Raw genomic sequence first — 21,641 nt, 5'->3', positions numbered from 1 at the left:
TAAACATTATAAAATATAATTATAAAATAAATATTATATAAAACATATAAAATAAAATTATTAAAAATCAATTTTTATTTCAAAATTATACAATAGAAATTTTTAAAATATTTTTCTTCACGTATCCTATATTTTATAAATTTATAATATATATATATATACATAATTATTTTTTTTAATTTTATGTTATATACTATTAAATATAACAAATAAAAATAAATAAAATGTGATAAGCGAATAAAAGTAAATAAGAAATATTATTTTCCCATTTAACAATAATAAAATAGAATTATTTAAAATTTTTTACATGTATTGTATACAATATATCCTGCCTATATCTACTATATCTTGATTTATTGAGTTAATATAATGAGTTAATACATCATTTAACGTATGTAAACATGGAAAATGGAAGTTCTCAAATAAATTGATATAAAATTTCCTAGCACTTGCTATTTTGCGTCGTTCAATTTCAACATTTGATTGTTTGACTTATGAGACTGATTCTACTGACATACATACATACATAGTAACATTAGTAATAAGTAGAATAGGTTGTCTATCTACAAGCATTAATATAGTCGGCACACGATAATTTAAGTTTTTTTTAATAATGTGTATAATAATAATAAAACTCATAATAATCAAAATAATATATTATTAGTTATTAATATTTTTATTTAAAAAAATTCTAAAATTCTATGTAAATTAAAAATTAAAATTTATTCCAATTCTAATTCAATATTTGCAAAGCATAAACTAATATTCTCTTCTTAATTCCTTTCAAAATTTGATTAATTCTTTTTTTTTTTTTTGTTTTTCAAGATCGTTAGAATTCGACTGCTCATTTTTTTTATTTTTTCTATAAATGTATATTACAAAGAAATGATTAAAAATGAATAATCTTTCTACAATTCAAATTCATCAAATTTACTTGTTAATTTTATTTTTTAAAAAAATCAAATTGGTAAACGATTTTTATAACATAAATCTATAAATAAGATTAGAAGAATGCCCATATTCTCTCATCAGAATATTTTGATTCTAAAACTTTTATTTAATCTTAAGCTTTAATCAGGATAAAAATTTCAACAGACTTTCATTTCCCTTATCCATCTCTTCTATTTGCATTTTCTCGTATCATTCTCGCTATGACTATCTTATTTAAAATTCTCTCGTAGCAAAGTTTCCAAATACCACTCTATCTTCTACCAGTCGCTTTCACAATCTGACTTTCTTCTCTCATTCGTTGCACCTCTCGAAGCATCCATCGATCACATCGACTAATGGAAAACATCGTACAAGTAAATCTCGATTCGACTAACTAGAAAATCGTAGTGAAGTTGGATCATCGAGTGGTAGGGATATCGGCCTGGCGAAGATGCACGAATAATTCCGAGCGAGGCGCGCCAGGTCCGAGTCCCAAGTTTCGTATCATTAGTACACGCAATGTCCACAAGAAGGCACTGTCAATTGAAAACGCGATAGGCGTGTATGTGTGCGTTTGTCGCTGGTGCTGACGCACAATCGGCATACACAACACCGTCGTGACGCGACGTCGACGTACCGTAATCGCGTGCAACCGCAGCAACAAAATCGTTCCGATTTTCGCGATTATTCTACGGGGACGTGTTTCAATTCCCCGAACGGGCAGCAAAACTTTTGTCAATTACAAACGTCACGGTTCCACGTGGACGGTTCCCCTGTTATCAAGCTCTCTGTACATCGATGGGTCTCAGTGACTTCATAGGAATGCAATCGACCCGGTCGAGGCCCTCTTCGATCTGACAGGTACTGGCTCGATAACACGTGATCATTGTCGCTTCGCTGCTATATGCGTATCTTTCTCTCATTGGTATTTTCGTCTGACTCGATATTCCATCAGTTACACTGTAATCATTTTTAGTCGAAAATGCATGTGTTCTTTTCTCTCGTTTATCATTTATCCGCGCCCTTTTCATACTGCACATAGAAAAAAAAAAAAAAAAAGAAACGAGAAAGAGATTTTGTTCGAGTTATTTTTGAATGAAATTGCTGCAACGACTCGGACTCGGTGTTTTCATTCAGCTCGACGTTTATGAATGTTGTGAAACGATGATAGGTCCGGTTCTCTTCGTTCGATCTTTACTATTGTGACTGGTACACCACGGATAAATCTCAATGCTACGCGATTATACACGTTTAATGCTACTTTATCTCCGTGCACTTTTGTATATTATAAATATACAAATATGCGTTAAACGGGTTCATCGAATGAGATAAGAATAATTAGCTCTTGTTAACGATAATTATAAAAGTTTATAGCAATAAATCATCGTATAAATTGATAATTCATTCAAAATTACAAGCGATTGTTGTCCGTTGGAACGTCGGATATATATATATGTATATATAAAAATGAATACCGCAAAAGTTTCGAACAGTTTTTCATCGGAATTCTACATGGTAAGAGTCGAATTCAATCGAATCTCTTAACGAACCCATACGTGAATGTTTTCGCGTTTCCTTACATCGATGAAATTACCGGAAGTTCGTGCAAGTATTCCGTGTAAATTCTTCTCTCTCTCTCTCTCTCTCCTCCCCTCCCCCCTCCTCTCTCTCTCTCTCTTCCTCCTTCCCTATTCTCGTCTCTTCGTAACGTCTCTCCCTTCCTCTCTCACCTGGCTCTCTGACTCGATCGCTATTTCTGCGTCTCTGTCTTTTCGCTCTTCTCCTCCTCTCTCTTTCTGCCATTAGATCGCCATGCCATCATGAATGCCACGGACAGCAACAGCGGCGTCAACGGCAACGACAGCAACAACACGATTGCGGCCAAGACGAACGCGCACGGCAACAGTGTTCGTCTGCAGAGCGTGATCGGCAAGCAGAGCAGCTGCGTGCGCAAGATGAGCACGATGCCGGAGGAGGAGGATGCCTCGGACGATATGGATCCTGACGTGATAAGGATAGGGAACCAGCATCATTATCAGCATCATCACGACGCCGATTCGGATTCCCCTGTCGAAGAAAGGGGCCGTTTGTTGAGCATCACCGATTCGACCATCACTGCCCATCATCGAAAGATCGCCATTACCCCTTCGAGCTCGAGCAATCTCCACCACTGTAACGGTTTGAAGAAGGCCATCCCTCGTAACGACAGCGGGAACAGCATCCACGAGAGGGCGTACTCCCGCCTCCAACAATCGAGATCCGGGGATCAAGTCGGTCAACCGGAGGCGAGGCTTCTGAATCGTGATAATCCTCAGGGTATACTGAGATCGTCCGCCCGGGGAATCGACTCGCACAGTGGTGGACGGTATCGTTGCTCGAGCGTGAGATCGGTGAAATCTAATCCGACGATGGATGAACACCATCACCAGTATCATCCACCGGCGGCCAGCTGGGCATCGATCGTGTTTTCGGACGGAAACGGGCAAACCCACGTCCGCACGCTTCCCGATTCCGTCTCTATACGCTCTCTAGCATCGATCGGCATGGGCTCTTCAAACGGGCGGAAGCTCACTATACGTAGAGTTCTCACTTCGCCGTCGGAGCTGCTTAACATGGTACATCCGCCGCCGTAAGTGAGCCACATTATCTAACGCGCGCGTCTCGCCACGAGAAACGTCGGAAGGAGCGGGCTATGAATCATGTTCCGTAGTTCCTCCTTGTCCAACTTCCTCCGCATGCGGTTTTGCGTTCGATGCCTTCAACGCTAGCCCGAGAGTTTAAGGCTTCTGTCTAAGACGCAACTCTGGGGGGCTGGGGATTACCCAGCTCCGGAAGAGGATTTGGTTTTACCTTAGGCTAGACCAGGAAGGCTAGGCTAGGCTACGTTAGATAAGATAGGCGTTATCTTGGCGGTTAGATCTATAATTGGTGATGGTTGTGATAATTGGTAATTGACGATGATGTTAGTTGGAAGATCATTGATCATTTGTTTGTTTCTTCGCTCGTGCAACAACAATTTGAATGGGGCCTATTAGAGGAGGAATGGCAATGAAGTGAGTTCACTTTAATTAAAATCTTATTAAGTTAAACGAAAATGTATGGAACGTTGAAAGTTATCGTTACAGATCGTTATATCGTTATATCTTTGTTTGTTATACGACACGATATATATCGTGGTCGATTATTGGAATATTTTTCATCGACGAAAGGAACAAAAATTCTCAATTTCATTTCATCGATGATCATTATCTGAAAGAATCGAATCACAATCGATGTACTTATTTAATTAGATAATATAGATATCGTTATGAGGTCAAAATATTTTCCATGTAGAGGAAGCGTAATCAATCTCGAGTAGAACGAGTCGAATATTTGACTTGATTTCGTAGTATGATTCGCATCTGCCACCTAACGATAAAAGCAAACAACAGAAGACGTTATTTTCCCTTCCTAGTCCGTGATCTGATTTCATAAAAGTGAGGCTAGTGCGATGCATTCGTTCGACTCGCAAAAGACGTGCCTCGCTCTTTGCATCTCACTCCCGATAACCGAACCACGCTCCAGTTATCTTAAACTCTTTTTCATAAAGCAAATATTGAAAAATAGTGTGCCTAGCCAATTGCATTTCGCGTTGAAACGAAGCGTATACCACGAACGATAATATACGATATATAGTGTAAGTGAGGAACGTAGTTTCCTCTGTCCGTCTTATTTAAAACGGTGTGAATCGAGTTGTGTACGCGTGTCTAAGTCAAGATTTCGGTGGCAAGAGATGCCGCGTACATCCGAACTGCTTGTGAAGCGTGGTCTCGTCATCCAGGCACCGCAATTCCAGCGTATTGTCCCAGAGACGTAAGTGGATAATAGGTGTACAATGTAAGTCCATACTTTTGTTATAAGTAGGTGTTCATGCGGTATATTGTTGTAGCTGCCTCGCTTCCTCCATTGAAATCGGAGTGGATCGTTTAAAGGGTCATAATTGCTGCTCCACATTTGAAATTTCTATGGGAGGCGGTAATGAATTCGACTCGAAATCACTTTTTTAATTACTCGCATTTAATTCACATGTCGTTATTCACCTGTTGTTTCAGAATCTTTTCAACGAGATTATTTCTCGTTGAGAAACAAATATTCATTGATATTTAAGTGAGTTTAAATATTGGAGTCAATACGTATTATTATCAATTTCTTTGAAATTTCGATAATTCTTTAAGATCAATCGATTTAATTTGATTAGATTAATTCAATCGAGCAGCTTTCATCATTCTTGCAATCAACGTAAGAATGAAATTTATATTTTCATATCTCGCTGTTCTATTGACAGTTTTTAAGACGCTTAAACATTTAGAATACTAAAATGAACGTAGAATTTTTATTAAGCTCTCTTTATTGCAGTCATCACGATTGTCTCGAAAAGATTAGAAAAAAACGAACCGTTTCATTTCTAACAAATTATAAGAAATATTACTTTAATTTTGTTTCGAAACGAAAGAACTTATGTTTTATTAGGTTTGATCAAAGTTTTCGAAATATTTGAAAGTAGAAAACAGGATAAAAGCGTAAGATGGGAATATTTATCTTTATATCCGTATAACTTTTATATATAAATTTTATTTAAACCAATAACCAGATGTTTAATTAGACGTGTGATAAATGAGTTTACACATCATAAATTGATTGATTTCGGTTATGTCATTCGCAATTTTTAAGCAAACGGCATTTTATTACCGCGATACGTTAATCAAATATATATATATATATATATATATATATTTTTTGTTTGATTTGTTTCCAGTTAAAATTTACTATATGCTAGTTTCGTAACCTCTTTAAAATTAATTCAAATCATCACTGTCACATATGCATGCGTTTTTCATTTAAATAAACACTATTATTTATTATTTTTATAAATACATCTACAAATTATTTTTCATTTCTCAAAATCCGCCATATATGCGAATTCCTATTTGCTTCTATAATTGAAATGTTTACACTCTTCTTCAAAAATTGTGCACATCTATTCATTATCACGTCTGAGGAAGTTGCAAATTAAATTTCACGTATTTTTAAAAAAAGAAAAAAAAGAGAAAAAGAGAAAGAGAGAGAGAGAGAGAGAAGTGAAAATTTAAAATTCTATATTTACGGATATTTTTACAACTGTTAACGCGCCACGTTGAAATTGTGCAATGAATGTGTTACGTCTACGCTTGAAATTTAGTTATGACACATAAATATGTATATGTAATAACTTATTATTATTGTCATATAGGTCGCGTACCCATTACATTGTATTGTTTTTACATTGCGAAGTGGCCGATGAATTTACACAGGTGTGTCGTATTTATTATCGAGGTCTGCCAATTGCCATAACTCTCACCGCGTCACAGCGGCATTTTCTGCATTCACTATGCCCTACGGATACACGTGGATACGCGATAAACTCGTAAAAATTCTTCTTCATTCTTTCATACCGGTTATATAATAGCCGGGATATCAAGGTCGTTCATCGCTACCGTTATACTATCCCGTGTTTCGCACGATCGTTAATCATAATATAGGCCCCTTACAGCCTCGATTTTCTTCTTTCTTTATCCTGATGTCCGTCAAAACGCGTTCACGATCAATTTTTTTTTTCACGTCCTCTTAACGACCACGATAAATCAAATGCTAAAAACTTCCGTTGATTTAGGATTCTTTCCCTCTAAGAGAAACCGTGTTTCGAGGTAACCGGTTTGCCAGAAAACGTTTCGTAACAAAAGGGTCTACATTACCGATCAGAAGTTTGAAATTATGTTCACTTTAGAATTTGCTTGTATTGCTTAAGATATTAAAAAGAGATAGGATATTGTTTAGCGCAAAAAATTTTTTTTATATAAAATTTCTTGAAATACGTAAAATTATGTATATCGTTAATTTTGAATATTAATAATTTTGAATATAATAAAATTATTAGAAATTTGCTGAAAATAGGATTTCGAAACTTTTTTTCAGTATATCTTCTATATATATATATATATATATATATATATATATATATATATATATAGAAAGAATTTGTAAATATAATTTGAATGAAATAATTTCCTTCAATTTCAAATTCTCATTATTTTTCTTAATGAAAATTCAATCGTAAAACGTGATGAATATTATTATCATTTAATGGAAAACGTGTTATTCTCAGAAAGCAAAACAAAGTATTGAATATTATGATAAATGCAATCATTTGTTACAATAATATGTTCTATGTAAATTCAATTTACCTTCAATATATAGTTTGTATCGAGTGCATATAATAAATTATTACATGCAAATCGAATAATAGATTTTATAAAAAAAAAATTTATGTGACTGATATTTTATTTAAACGATTTTTATCGTCTTTTAACAATTAGATCTTTTAATAAAGTTTAAAAGAAATTAATCCAAAATAGAATGTGCAATTGCGTTATTAAATAAAAAAAAATAAAATAAATAAAAAATGTTTTAAATTACTTTTTTAATAATAATTTGTCTACGAATATTCCTGAAAAATTAAAAAATAAATTAATTCATTCATATAAAATAATAAAAAATAATTTTATATAAAATAAATTTTTTATAAAAAATTCATAAAATATTCAAATATATATACACTCAGTTACAGAAATATTTGTTTAAATATTTTAAATTTAATCTTTTAAATTTGTTATTTAAATTTTTTTTAATTTTTAATCAAATTAAAATTTTCAGTACTTTTTCGTTTTTTTGAATAACTTAAATAATATACTATAATAATAAACTTAAATTTTGTAATATAAAAATAGAGCAAAATTTTGAATTTTAAAATATTTAGCTTTTAATATTTTATTACTTTGTTGTAAAAAATATCGAAGAGATTTCTTGTCGACCATAAATAATCTATTACTCTATACATATATACAAATTTTCAATAAAAATCAGAATTTTCGAGTAAGTAATATAAGAATATTTCTATGACTGATTGTATTTCAAGAAGATATTGACTTGTAACATTTTTCATTGAATTTTATTTCAAAATTTTATGAAATATCTTTTTATAAAAAATATACATTTTTATAAAAATTAATAACTCTTTGTTTTAAATAATTCATGTACCTGTAATATCGACTTGATTTCAGATCATTCGAAGATGACTTGTCCGTGTGTACCAGCTTCGACGATGCTGAAGATGACGCTCAGGATCCAGGAGACTACAGACAATCTAGACGACCACATTGGGCCAACAAAATGCAATTTGTCCTTGCTTGTATCGGTTACTCTGTTGGCCTCGGTAATATTTGGAGGTTTCCTTACCTATGTTACAAAAGTGGCGGTGGTGAGTATTTGCATGCGTTTGCATAATTTCACTTGTAAATGCTCTCGAGAATGTAATAAATATTCTTCATAGAAATTTTACTCAAGATAAAAATCTAGGAATTCCGCTATTTCTTATATATAAAACATTTTAATTTATTATTTTAATTTACTTAATTTCTAATAATAAAAAATATAAACACGTGAATGGCAATAAAAATAAAAAAAAATCAGTGAAAGCTACTGTATATAATGTTTTTCTTATAATATATACGATACTTCAAACAGATAGTTTAAAACAAATTTGTACGTGCTAGATGTTGCTGCTCGTTGTGACATACATACGTCTGTTATGATTAGTGTGCCAGTGATAAGAATACGTGTTTATTATTCACATTGTCGGTGTGAAACGTGTCACTTAAGCGAAAAATGAACTAATAACTAGAAAATCGCTCTAAACCAAATATATTGTATAATGCGAAGTCTTAATCTTATTCCCAAGAGTCCAAAAAATTGATCACTGAGATTCAGATCACCAATTATTTAAATATAATTATTCTTTTCTACCTATTTTCTTGATAAAAATTAAAAATATAGTATATATTTTTTATCAACATAATAATAAAGAAAAAAATTTGTTTAGAAAAAAGAAGTATTTGATTAACATTACTAATTTTCAGAATAATTTTCTTCATGTGCAGTAGCACGCAATACTGCACGAGATAACACATACTTAATATTATGATGATAAACATTCTTTGACTTGAAAGGTCGTATTGAACATTTTAATATTTATCGCAATAAAATAAGTATCTAATACTGTTTACATTCTGATACAACAAAAAAAAATTACTAAAAATTGAATAATATAATTAATAGATAATTTATCAAAAAATAATACAGAATAATAATTTTCTTGTGTTATTCAATTTAAATTCTTCTAGGTTTTAAAACTGTAATAAACTTTTTATATTTCTCGCTATATTTCTCACTATAATTCAATATTTTTTAAACGATAAAACAAAAGTACACACACTTTTGTATTTTCATAAAATTATTTTACAAAAGATATTTTATGCAATAAAATAAAAACATTTATTTTAATGATTATTATAATACAGAGAGACTTTTGGACAATGTTTTATGAGATCTTTTGTATATTCCATTATGAACAAACTAAACAAAAAATTAAATTAAAATAATTTTCTTAATTAAAAGATTTCTCAAAACAATCCTGAACGAATGCTACAACGTATAGAAACAAGGATCAAGAAAATGAACACGCATTAAAGAACCACTTGTCCAATTATAAAACGCGAAACAAAGAAATAATCATAACAATCATCCTCGAGAAGAATATCCCCCCGTGTGGAAGAAATGTTTGAAATTGTCAGCTGTCAAGGCGATTCACCGCCATTTCTTTTTTTTTCCCCAACATCCCTCTTTGCTCGCCATTATGGCGCACGTGTATCCAGAACAAGGGCACGCATTCTCTCGGTTCGGCAAACCGTAACACGAGTTGCGGTATCTCGTGTTACCGGTAATTTTCAAAGTCTGTGAGAGCATCTCAGCTGAGCCCGGACATGGGGGCAATTCGCTCGCGGAACTTGATACATGACCTTGCCAGAACGTAACTAAACCGGCGAGCATAGCAAATGATTTCAATGACACCGGTGGAAGTAATCGGTCAAGTATCATTTCGACCAACCGTTTAAATTGGACGGCCGGAAAACCAGAGCGTGTGGCACGGTTTGATTTCAGCATGGCCAACTGACACGCTCCCTTCGTAATAACAAACTGCGATCCAGCTGTGATGGTGGTTAGGTTCAAACTTTCGGCTTAATTGCCATAAGTATAATGGAAATCGAGGCTGCAAGCCCGAGCGGAAACCGGTTGTTAGTGTTATGTGTGATTAGTAATTGAAATATTATGTTTTTGATTAAACGAAATTAAATGGAATAATGAAACGATTCGAATAGTTGGAAACGAAACAATTGAAGATCTTTGTTTTTAAGACTAATATAAACATGTGATTTTTTAGTTTAGGTAATACATACAAGAAGATAATGAAGTAAAATTGTGAAATCTCTTTTGAGAATATTGATCAAAAATATTGCTCAAAATATTCTGTATTGCAATTGTTGTAGTAAATATTTTTATTTTATTTATTGCTGCTAATATAGTATTCTATTGTATGGTATAAGTTGGTGCAAATATAAAAAACAAAAACGATTTATTATGATAGATTTTGGATTGTTTTGTACAATAAGAATGCATTATTGCATTTAATAGAAAATGATATTTTTTATTAATAAAATAGCAACAAATCAATTGTGTGTTTTATTTTTTATCGTTAATAAAAAGCAATTTTTTTTTTATATTATAAATCAAAGATAATTTGAAATTTCGTCAAAAATTGAAATTAAAACTTAATAATTATTAATTATTCTATGAAAAAATATATTTTTTCAATTAATATCTCTTTTTAAATTGCAATGATTTTTATATAGCCTATATAATATAGCTATATGGCTTAAGAAATAATAATTTTATTAATAAAATAATAAATTAAAATTTATTATTGAAAACAAATTATTTATTTCTCTCGTGGTACTGTATGAATACTGTATTAAAAAATAAATTTTAAAAAAAATAATATTTAGAATTTGTTTATAATATAACATTTTTAATGAAGATGAAAAATTTTGTTCTTTTTAATTCTCAGAAGATTATATCATCAATATAAATATTTTATTTTCCTAAAAGAATTATAAAGAATGCTTTTGAAAGAGCGTTAAATGAAACGAAGATTTGTAGAACACGAGATAGAGTACTCTGATTTGCATGAAGCTCGTGGTGTATTTATACGACCTGTGTTCATTTACGTTCTCGTGGGAAAATTCGTGCTGAAAGGAAGGAACAAAAATTCTACGGAAATTAACGTTATCACTTTTATTTGGAAAGATATACAGTCCAAGTGATTTACGTAAAGTATTAAAAGCTATTTTCTTCGAAATCGTTACAGATATTTACTTGCTCTTTTTTTTATCAATTACACAAAATAAACTAAAACAAATAAACTTCCCTTTAAATGTAAAAATTTTTCTTTTCCTAAATTTTTTTTGAAAATCTTTAAATTTATTCAAGATTCTTTTTTTTTTATTATTATTGTGCACGATTAAAAAATGAATTAAACTTCAGTTGATATTTATGAACTTATCGATATAATATGTAAGAAAAAAAAATTCTTTCAAAGTTTAAATGAAGAAATAAAGAATGAAGGTATCATTGTTGTAACATAAATTTACAATGTCCATCGAAATGGTTATCTTATTAAATTGCAACATGAATCACAAAGTCAGATCAGAGACTACTGTCTGATTTGTCCGACTGGCACGATACAACATTCGTAGAATTAATTTACATATGCGTGAGGCGCACTGATGCGGTACGAATTATTTCAATGATACAACCGGAAACAATGGTTATATTATCCAGAAAGCAAATTTTCACAACAGATTCATTGAATTTATCATAGGATATTTTATATAAATAATTAATGGAAAAAGTTCGAATAAAAATAAAACAAAATAAATAAATAATAATTTAATAATTTTATTACTTATAAATATATTTTTTTAATAAAATTTCTAATTATGTGGATATTTTATTACTTGAAATATTGCTGAAAATAATCATAATTAATATAATTTTGTTAGCTAAGAAAATCAATATCTAATAATATCAAAAATAATTAATAAATATTTTTAACAAAATATTTCTAATTGTTTAATCAAAGTTTATTTTTATCTTTTCAAATCGATTTTTTCAATAATAATTTGAAAGATTTATAATTATTATTTGAATGATTTCATTAACACGAAAAAGTACATTCGTCAAGAGAATAAATTTTCTTAATTTAAGAGATTAAATCTTACGGCACCAATTAATATATTATATATGACAATAGAAAAGATATTAATATGATGATCTGTGGTATGGGAGAAAAATTTGTGGATATGATATCTGTTATGAAAAACAATAACACATTTCAGCAATTTAGTCGAACTAAATGCTTGTTCCCAAATTAAGTCGTAATCCACGGGACTGTGATCACCGTTTATTACGAATAAAGAGTTACATCCAGTGACCTTGTTACTGCCCACAGAATGACGATTAACGACGAGTACTATTACGTATGAGTCGTGTTTAATGCAACCTTTAATAAATCCACATTACACGCAGATTTAGTAACAGCGTTTTTATTTCATGTACGAATAAAAAGAATTAAAGAAGGAAGCGTTTAATCGCAGAAATATTGGATCATAAGATGATGAATTATTTATAACGTTGGAACATGCTATTATCGGTGGATAAGACTTTTATTATTTTTAAGACGATGAAATAAATTTCGAATTTATAATCGATTTTTCAATTTAATTATAAATTGGATTATAATGTAGAAAATGGTAATAAAATGTATTATATTTAATTAGTAATTAGGTAAATTTATAAATTTTTTATAATTCTTGTATATCTTATTTCTTCTATTTGATTTGATTTGAAATCAAAATTTCTTAATAATAATTCTGTTCATAAATTTTTAAATGAAAAATTCTAGAATAGTTGTTTTTTCGTATGAATAATAGTAAGAATTTTCATATATAAAATAATCTAATGTTGAGAGCTTTATTTTTGTATATATACTATATACAAATGTATATATATATATATATATATATATATATATATATAATATTGTGAATAGATTATATTCTTATTTATATTTTTACATTGAAATAAATTTATGTTTATTTGATTTTATTAAATGAATAACTTTTCATCAAAAATTCTTCTTTTAAAACATATGTTTTATTATTATTTCATAGTTTTTCGAAAAATTTGTAATATTAACACATAATATTGTAATATTTATACTTATATTGTATTTATTATTTTAATTTAAGCCTAACGCAGATTTTTTTATAGATTTTTTTTTAGAATATTAGAAAAACTTAATAAACATAAACGATATGTCTTATTGATAATGTAAAAAATAAAGAAAAAAATAAGGTTAAAATTAGAAAATTAGAAAAATTAAAATAATTAAAAAAATACGAGGAAAAAATAATATATATCCAAGATATAATAGATCCAACAAAAAATATGTATAATTTATAAATATCTTGGTATTGAAAAATTTATCAAAAAATTAAATAATTGAACGTATACAATTCGAAGAATCATATCTATAATTAAAAAATGTTTTAATTAAGTGATTATTTTCAAAGTTGTTGATAAAGAAAAATATTCCAGATAAAAATTATATGTCAATTATATGTTAAAAGATTAATGATTTCAAAATATAATTTGCTGTTATTAATGTTTTTGTAAGTGGACGAGTAAAAGATCTACAAAGGTCAAATATGTCTTCTTAAATAGAATCATATATGTATCTCTTGATTCATTAAATGATCCAAGTTGTTATTTCCTCCTCTGTGAGAAAATATATGAAACGTTACACTAAAACGTAATAGCTTAATCTTTACTATGATGATTCATAATGAATCGTATTAAAATATTGAAAAGATTTTTTAATCTCATCCTTCTTTCTTTTTATAATTATATAAACATACATTTTTTATAAGATAAAGTACATAAAGTAAATAACATTTTATTTATAAATATGAATTAAACTTGGGTACAAAATTTTAAAGCAAAATTATGAATTTCTAAATTTAATATAGAACTATATTTTGAATTGTGAATATTTTTTCAATGTCATTATAATAGTTTATTACATTATAAATTACTTTTATATTTATTATATTTCTATAAAAATATTAATTATAGATAATTATATTGAAATAAACAAATATTGAAATATTGAAAATTTTCTTTATAGAATTTTTTACATAATTGTAAATAAAAATAATTTTTTTATTTTATAATTTGCTTAAGAGTTATGATTTATAAATTGAGAATTCACATCTTAAACTATACATCTTAATAATTATTTAGCAAGAATAATTTATTTCTTATATTTAAAGAAATAAAATTCATTTTCATAAATTTTTTATAAATCTAGCTATAAATTAATTATTTATATCGAATTATACATATTTTGCACTATTATTAATAGTTTTAAAAATATTCATATAGAATTCCTTTTAATATTATAAATTATAAATTATATTCAATTTAAATTTGTAACTATGTATATATATTATAATTACTGTCTTTAATAATCACAACTCAATCTTAATAAATGTTAATATTAATTTTGCTTTTAATAATTGCGAAAATAGATAATTTAATAAAATCTATAAATTATTGAATTTGAAATTTATGAAATTTTTCAGGTGTGTTCTTGGTACCTTACTTCTTAATACTTATAGTATGTGGAGTACCATTATTGTATATGGAACTTAGTATTGGACAATTTACACGAAGAGGACCGATCGGTGCTCTCGGTCAAATTTGTCCCTTATTTAAAGGTATTTTATAATTTTATAAATTATAAAAATATTGGATGTTTTAGAGAAATATGTATGAGTATTTGAATAACAAAAATTAATAAATTAAATCTATAATAATATATTATTCTCTCAATTCAGCGAATAAAAAATTATTTCTTCAAATTTATTGTGCATTTACATTATAAAGAATTTTGAAGAAATTCATTAATATACTTTCAAATATTTACTTTTAGATTATATAATTAAATACTAAAAGAAAAATATTATACAAGATATTAAAATATTCATGAGATATTTTTTAAATTTTAGAGATTAAAAACGTTAATGTTGATATACAAATATGAAGATTGAAGCTTATTTATTAAATTATAAGCAATTGAACTTAAATGAAGTGAAGTTGAAAGACAATTTTATCTTTGTTATACTGTCGTCTTCATTTAATATAAACTTAAATTGCTTATAATTTATAATTAATAAATAAGCCTCAATCAAAAATTTTAAAAATATTCCACGAATATATTAATAATAATTTTTATAAATTATAAATTTACAAAAGTGAGTATCTCAAAGATAATGAAGAATAATAAAAATCTAAAAAGTTTATATATTTTAAGTGTTCTTAGAAAATTTATTGCACCAAAGATGAGCATTAGCTTCTATTTTTGCAATTAAAAAAAAAATTCATATAATAATGGCTTCAAACATAATAATTTGTAAGAATTTATATGATTTATCATGTATTTACTATTAATCATAATACAATTTAATGATAAAAGTATATTCACTTAAGATAACTATTTTTAAAAATATGAAATAATAATAATATTTGGTAATTTATCTTTTTTCTAAAATATATTATAATAATATATAAATGTATAAGATATAAATATAAATAAATAATGAAATATAGCATACAAATTTTAATACTAGATATAATTTTAAAAATTTCCTATGATTTTCAAATCAATACATATGTATCTATTTATCTAAATATAATTATATATAATCCAAATATATATTGACATTTTTTTTGTAGTAATATTATAATTGATGTAGTAATATTATAATTTCTTCATAAAGCAAATAAAAAAACGAATTTTATCTTTCAAAACAGGAGCTGGCTTGTCTTCGGTAGTAATATCATTTTTGATGTCGACTTACCATAACGTCATAATAGCCTACGCTATATATTATTTCTTTACGGCGTTCAGAGCAAAGCAACCATGGTCCGACTGCGAAAATTCATGGAACACATTGGCATGCTGGTTACCTACTTACAGTGGCATCGATAATAGAACAAGACCAAACGCTTCGAGAACACCAGCCGAAGAATTTTTCGAGTAATTTCTTTAATTATAAAATCACTTGTCCAAACATTCTGGCATTAATAAAATAAATTTTCACGAGTCAAAATTAGTTTCTTCAATATTAATTTAATTATAAATATTCTGTGCGAGAATTAATCACAATACGACATTTAGAATCGATCGTGAATATTTATTCTTTCTTTTTTGTCATTCGTCAATTTAGCAACAAAGTACTCCAAATTAGTAATGGAATCGAAGAATCAGGGCCATTAAGATGGGAACTGATTGCTTGTCTGATTACCGCTTGGATCATGGTATATTTCTCCGTTTGGAAATCCATCAAATCATCGGCACAAGTGAGATACCTGACCGCGACTCTGCCATTTCTTTTAATCGTCGTCTTCCTCATGCGGTCCCTTACCCTTGAAGGTGCTGACAAGGGTCTGCAATTTTTCTTCCACCCTCGTTGGGAGCTGCTCGCCGACGCGAAGGTAATCCAAGAATTTTCCCCTCGCTCTTTGATGACAGATACGTACTATGTTACTTGATAAAATATTACACAAGATCTGGGACATTTTAAACGCGATATTCTGTATCGAGTACAGGACGAACGAAATTACTTTGATCATCTTGAGCATCTCTTTTGGTTTTGGTGATAGAAAAAAATGTTGACATAAAATTAAATTACATTAATAGGATAAAATTAATTCAATATACTATAATTATATTATAAAAATTATATATTTGATATTATTTAGATATTATGATAATCATCTTTTTCTTTCTTGAAATGAAATTTAAATATTTTAAGCAGAAATTATTAATTTAGAAAATTCGATACATTTTTATTTTATAAATTATTGTATGAAAAACAAGGAAAACATCATTTTTTGTCATCTTTCATATGATATATTTATATGTTATATCTCTGCAAAAAAGTTATTAATCAAATTATATGCTTCTCTGCATTATTCAATATTTGAAACATTTTTCAATATTATTAAAAACGAGCAAAATATTCCTGAATCAACTTATTTTTTCTGATTAATTAGGTAATTAGTGTAATATCATAAAAATATATTTTATTACATGTTACGTTGAATAATTTCTTTCTTTAATTGTTATAAGAAAATTCAAAATTCGCTTGTAATCTTTTAAAAATAATAATATCGTGTCTTTTGGAATAAAAATTTTTATATTAACAATTATAATATATCAAATGATATATAAAATGATATATAATTATATAAAATGATTAATAATGAAAATGATATATAATGATATATAATGAATATTAAAATATATAATCTGATTATAAAAAGTCAATTTAAAAAAAGTAAATAAGTTAATAATTTTTCTTTAAAAAAAATAATATAAATTATAATAACTATTTCATCGAATCATTCTTGTGTATAGGTATGGATCTATGCAACCGCTCAAATTTTCAATTCCGTGGGCATAGCGTTTGGTTCAATGATATGTTTCGCGAGTTACAACAAATTCCATAACACCATCTTAATAGACACTATGGCTGTTTCGCTTATAAACGGTTTTAGCAGCTTACTTGTTGGAATATTTTCATTTGCCACTATCGGCAACATTGCTCTCGAACAAAATATGTCTGTCGAAGATGTTTTAACAGATGGTACGTAAAAAGTTGTATCTCTTATTTAGCAATTATAATTTTATATAATTTTAATATTACATTATCGAACAAAGAATGTACTCTAATTAGATATATTCATAAATAAACATAGATATTGAATTATGATAATGATTTTTTATTTTGATAAATTTAATGGAAAATTAAATTTTATATTTTTTTGAATATATATTTTATTAACAAAAATAAAATCTCATAATGCGATTAATAATTATTTAATAAAATATAATAAAATTATTTTTTTATCTTGGTGCCAATCAATGTCAGATTAACTTCTCCTACAATTTTATAGACAAATCATAATTTCCGTTCAAGGACCTGGCCTCGTATTCGTTCTTTACCCGCAAGCGTTAGCCAAGATGCCAGCATCGCAAGTGTGGGCCGTGTTATTTTTCTTTATGCTAGTCTGCCTTTCTTTGAATAGTCAGGTACGTGACGATCTCTTATTTAATTAATATCACTTGTATAATTAAAATATTATTAATGAATAGATAATATTAACGATGAATAAATAAGTTTGCTTTTTATATTATAATTTTTACGATAATTTCAGTTTGCAATAGTGGAAGTTGTTGTAACATCGATACAAGATGGTTTCCCGAAATGGGTAAAACGTCATTTAACATGTCATGAAATGTTAGTACTTTTAATATGCGTTATATCATTTTTGTTTGGCCTACCTAATATCTCACAGGTAAAATATTTTTTTAATAAAATGAATTTTATTTTCCAATTTTAAACTTAATTCTTAAATTTGTTTTATCTTATGAATTAATGGTCAATATTATATTAATCAATTTTAAATCACATGTGAAATCTGTATAATATATATGATTATTATTCACATTTTTAAATATTATTGTTTTAATATTTTTATTTCTCTAATATTCTATAATTTTATTAGTTTTTATTATAATAATGAAAGGAGAGAAAAATATTAAATTTATTATTATTATTATTATCAATAATAAATTCACATAAAAAAATATTCAAATTATTTCTGTATCGCAAATTATTTTAGTGTATAAAATCTCTCTCTCTTTCTTTCTGTATCTTTTATTCTTTATTTATATTTTTATTAATCAAATTTGCATTATTTCTACTTACAGGGTGGGATTTATTTTTTCCAATTGATAGATCATTATGCTGCCTCGATATCGATAATGTTTTTAGCCTTCTTTGAAGTAATTGCGATATCTTGGTTTTATGGCGTACGAAGATTGTGCAATAATGTGAAAGAAATGACAGGACGCGTACCGTCCTCGTATTTTCGGTTTTGTTGGCTCATCGCTGCACCTTTTCTTATCATGGTAAAGTTAATTACAATTTTATTAAAAATAAGCAAAGAACTGAATTATTGCAATAAATTAAATATTAAAAATTATTAAAATAATCATTATTATTGAAACAAATTATTAGAAATTATTATTATTTTTTAAAAAAATTAAAATTATTATTTATCATTCGTATCAATTTTCTGCATTTTTGATATTATTTGGCTTTGATATTATTTAAAATTTATTATTCAAAATTATATTATCAAATATATTTCATATTTAATGAAAAAATATTAAAAGATTAAAATATAATAAAATGTATATCATATAATTATAAAAATGTTATTATCACTCGAAATTAAATTAATCAAGTTCACGTTTCATTATATTAATATTTAATATTTCAATGCTTATATATTATCTATTAATATAGTGAAATTAAAAAATATAGTTAAATTAAAACATTGATAAGTTATGACAAAATTTTGAAAACAATTTTATATGTTTTAAACTAACGGTATATAAATGATATTTTAGAGGTCAAAATAATTTGATTATTTTATATAAAGATTATTATTTTAAAAAATAAAGTCATAAATTATATTTTATGACATACATAAGTAAGATATACAAAGTTTTCAATATTTATTTATACATATTATGAATATTAAAACTAAAAATTTTTAAATGTCAATATTTCAATTTTTAAAAAGCAAAGTTTAATAAATAATTTATTAAATTAAATTAAATAAGTAACTATTAAATTTATTATCAATAATTATTATTGATTCAAAATTTATTATTTTAAATTGTTTAACTGTACTCATATAAATACATATATTTAAATATGAATATAGTTAATAAATACATATTTAAATATTTGAGAAAAAGTATATTATTACACAAACAAAAAATAATTTATTTAAATGAAGACAAAAAATATATGAGAAAAATAAATATTAAACAACTCATGTTAATATTAAAATTATTTTAAAAAATTATTAGAAAAAACAAAAGTATATTCTTTGATCGTGAACAATAACAAAAGATAAATAAATGATATTAAATATATTATTCAGGAATAAATATATTTATAAGCATATTATCAAAATATTCAAAGTATTTCTTTCATTTCTAACCTTGTAGAATTTTGAAGGTCATTCCTGAGATATTTCCTAACCTATGAGTCACGATCTTTAAAGAAATCACTAAGATTATTTCTATTTTATTTATACAGATAATTTTAGCATAAAAATTTTCATCTATTTACTTATTTTAATATATTATTTGATTATAGAATAAATTATATTATATCACGAGTATTGAAAGAATATTAAATATTTTATATCTGGTATAATGGGTATAATATCTGGTATAACACTATTATTTTATGCACAATTTATTAAGGCTATTCAAAAAAAAAAATATTATATTTATTTTATCTATTAAAAATACAAAATATATAAAATTATTTTATAATTATGAGAAAAAACCAAGTCACATCTTATTTGACTATTTTAAAAGTGGACTGTGTCCTAAAAAAATATTAAGAAACATTGACATAACATGGACGAATTCACCTTGACACATACTTTCCTATGACATAACAAAATATGTAAAATATATAACATACATAATAAGAGATACATAACATTAAAAAATCATTTTTTCAAAAAAATATTTACAAATATAAAAAATTTATATATTACATTGATCGTAAGAAACTGCGAAACTTCTATTTTTTTTTTATTTAAAAAATATGGTAATACTTCTAATAATACGAACACTACATCATCTATTTAATTATAAAAATCAATTTGGAATTTATCGTTTACCATGCATTTCTCACCTGTCAATTCACATATTATTATCTCTTTAACATATGATAATAAAACATTATGTGAAAACTAACTGTGATATCGACTGTACACCACATAAATCACTGTTTCAGGCTGTGTGGGTATTCAGTTTAATTGATTATGAACCACCGACCTACCACAATGGTGAATACAAGTACCCGTGGTGGGCAGAGGCGATCGGCTGGGGAATAGCCTCTCTTTCGCTCATTTGCATTCCCGCTTTCGCTATCTACGAGTTCATCAGAGCCAACGGGAACACTTGTGCAGAGGTACGATAACGCGATCCACCAATTAAAATTTCATTCCACGCGCCATCGCCCCACCATAATTTCCCTACTTTGTCTTTCAGAAATTACGGAACTCTATTAAGCCGCATTTCGAAGCGTGTAAAATTTGCGGCCAAGAATACTGTAACGAGTCCATGCACAATTTCGAGGAGGATATGATCAAGGAACAACAGGACCCGAATAGTCCGATACAATTAAGCATCAGTCCCCCTCTCTCGAAATCCCAGACGTAAAACTATAAAGTTAATCGTTTGAAAACACGGGTATCTTCTATATATATATATATATATATATACATATGTTTTTAGAAATGAAAATGTTTAACCAAAAACGTTGGCTAAAATTGATATTTGATTTTTTGCTCTTTTTTGTTTAGTATACAATTTATCATGGTTTAGTTATTTGTATTTGTCAAAAATTAAACTTTGGAATCCGAAATTTTGTAAATTTGTTACACGAAAATTATAAAAAATATTTAGAATTAAATATTAAGATTGATATTCAACAATTTTAGTAAACAATTTTGTT

At 27.2% G+C, this 21,641-nt stretch overlaps 1 protein-coding gene across 3 annotated transcripts; it reads left to right on the top strand.

Annotated features, from left to right (window-relative positions):
• Positions 1-1,010: 1,010 nt before the first annotated feature.
• LOC411729 (sodium- and chloride-dependent GABA transporter ine) lies at positions 1,011-21,588 on the top strand. 3 transcript variants are annotated; one of them, XM_395197.7, is made up of 12 exons: positions 1,011-1,791; positions 2,737-3,559; positions 8,067-8,263; positions 14,604-14,738; positions 15,835-16,060; positions 16,251-16,518; positions 17,444-17,672; positions 18,006-18,118; positions 18,244-18,384; positions 18,800-19,000; positions 20,919-21,095; positions 21,176-21,588. In XM_395197.7, the coding sequence occupies exons 2-12, from the start codon at positions 2,751-2,753 to the stop codon at positions 21,344-21,346; spliced, it is 2,667 nt and encodes an 888-aa protein (XP_395197.2). In that variant the 5' UTR covers positions 1,011-1,791; positions 2,737-2,750; the 3' UTR covers positions 21,347-21,588. The 3 variants fall into 3 exon arrangements, with proteins under 3 accessions (XP_395197.2, XP_016766415.1, XP_016766414.1); XM_016910926.2 differs by lacking the exons at positions 1,011-1,791; positions 2,737-3,559 and adding an exon at positions 3,572-3,983; XM_016910925.2 differs by lacking the exons at positions 1,011-1,791; positions 2,737-3,559 and adding an exon at positions 4,005-4,782.
• The last annotated feature ends 53 nt before the right edge of the window (positions 21,589-21,641 follow it).

Source organism: Apis mellifera, linkage group LG2, assembly GCF_003254395.2.
Source record: "Apis mellifera strain DH4 linkage group LG2, Amel_HAv3.1, whole genome shotgun sequence".
Classification (NCBI taxonomy): domain Eukaryota; kingdom Metazoa; phylum Arthropoda; class Insecta; order Hymenoptera; family Apidae; genus Apis; species Apis mellifera.
This window is presented reverse-complemented; position numbering and strand designations above follow the sequence as displayed.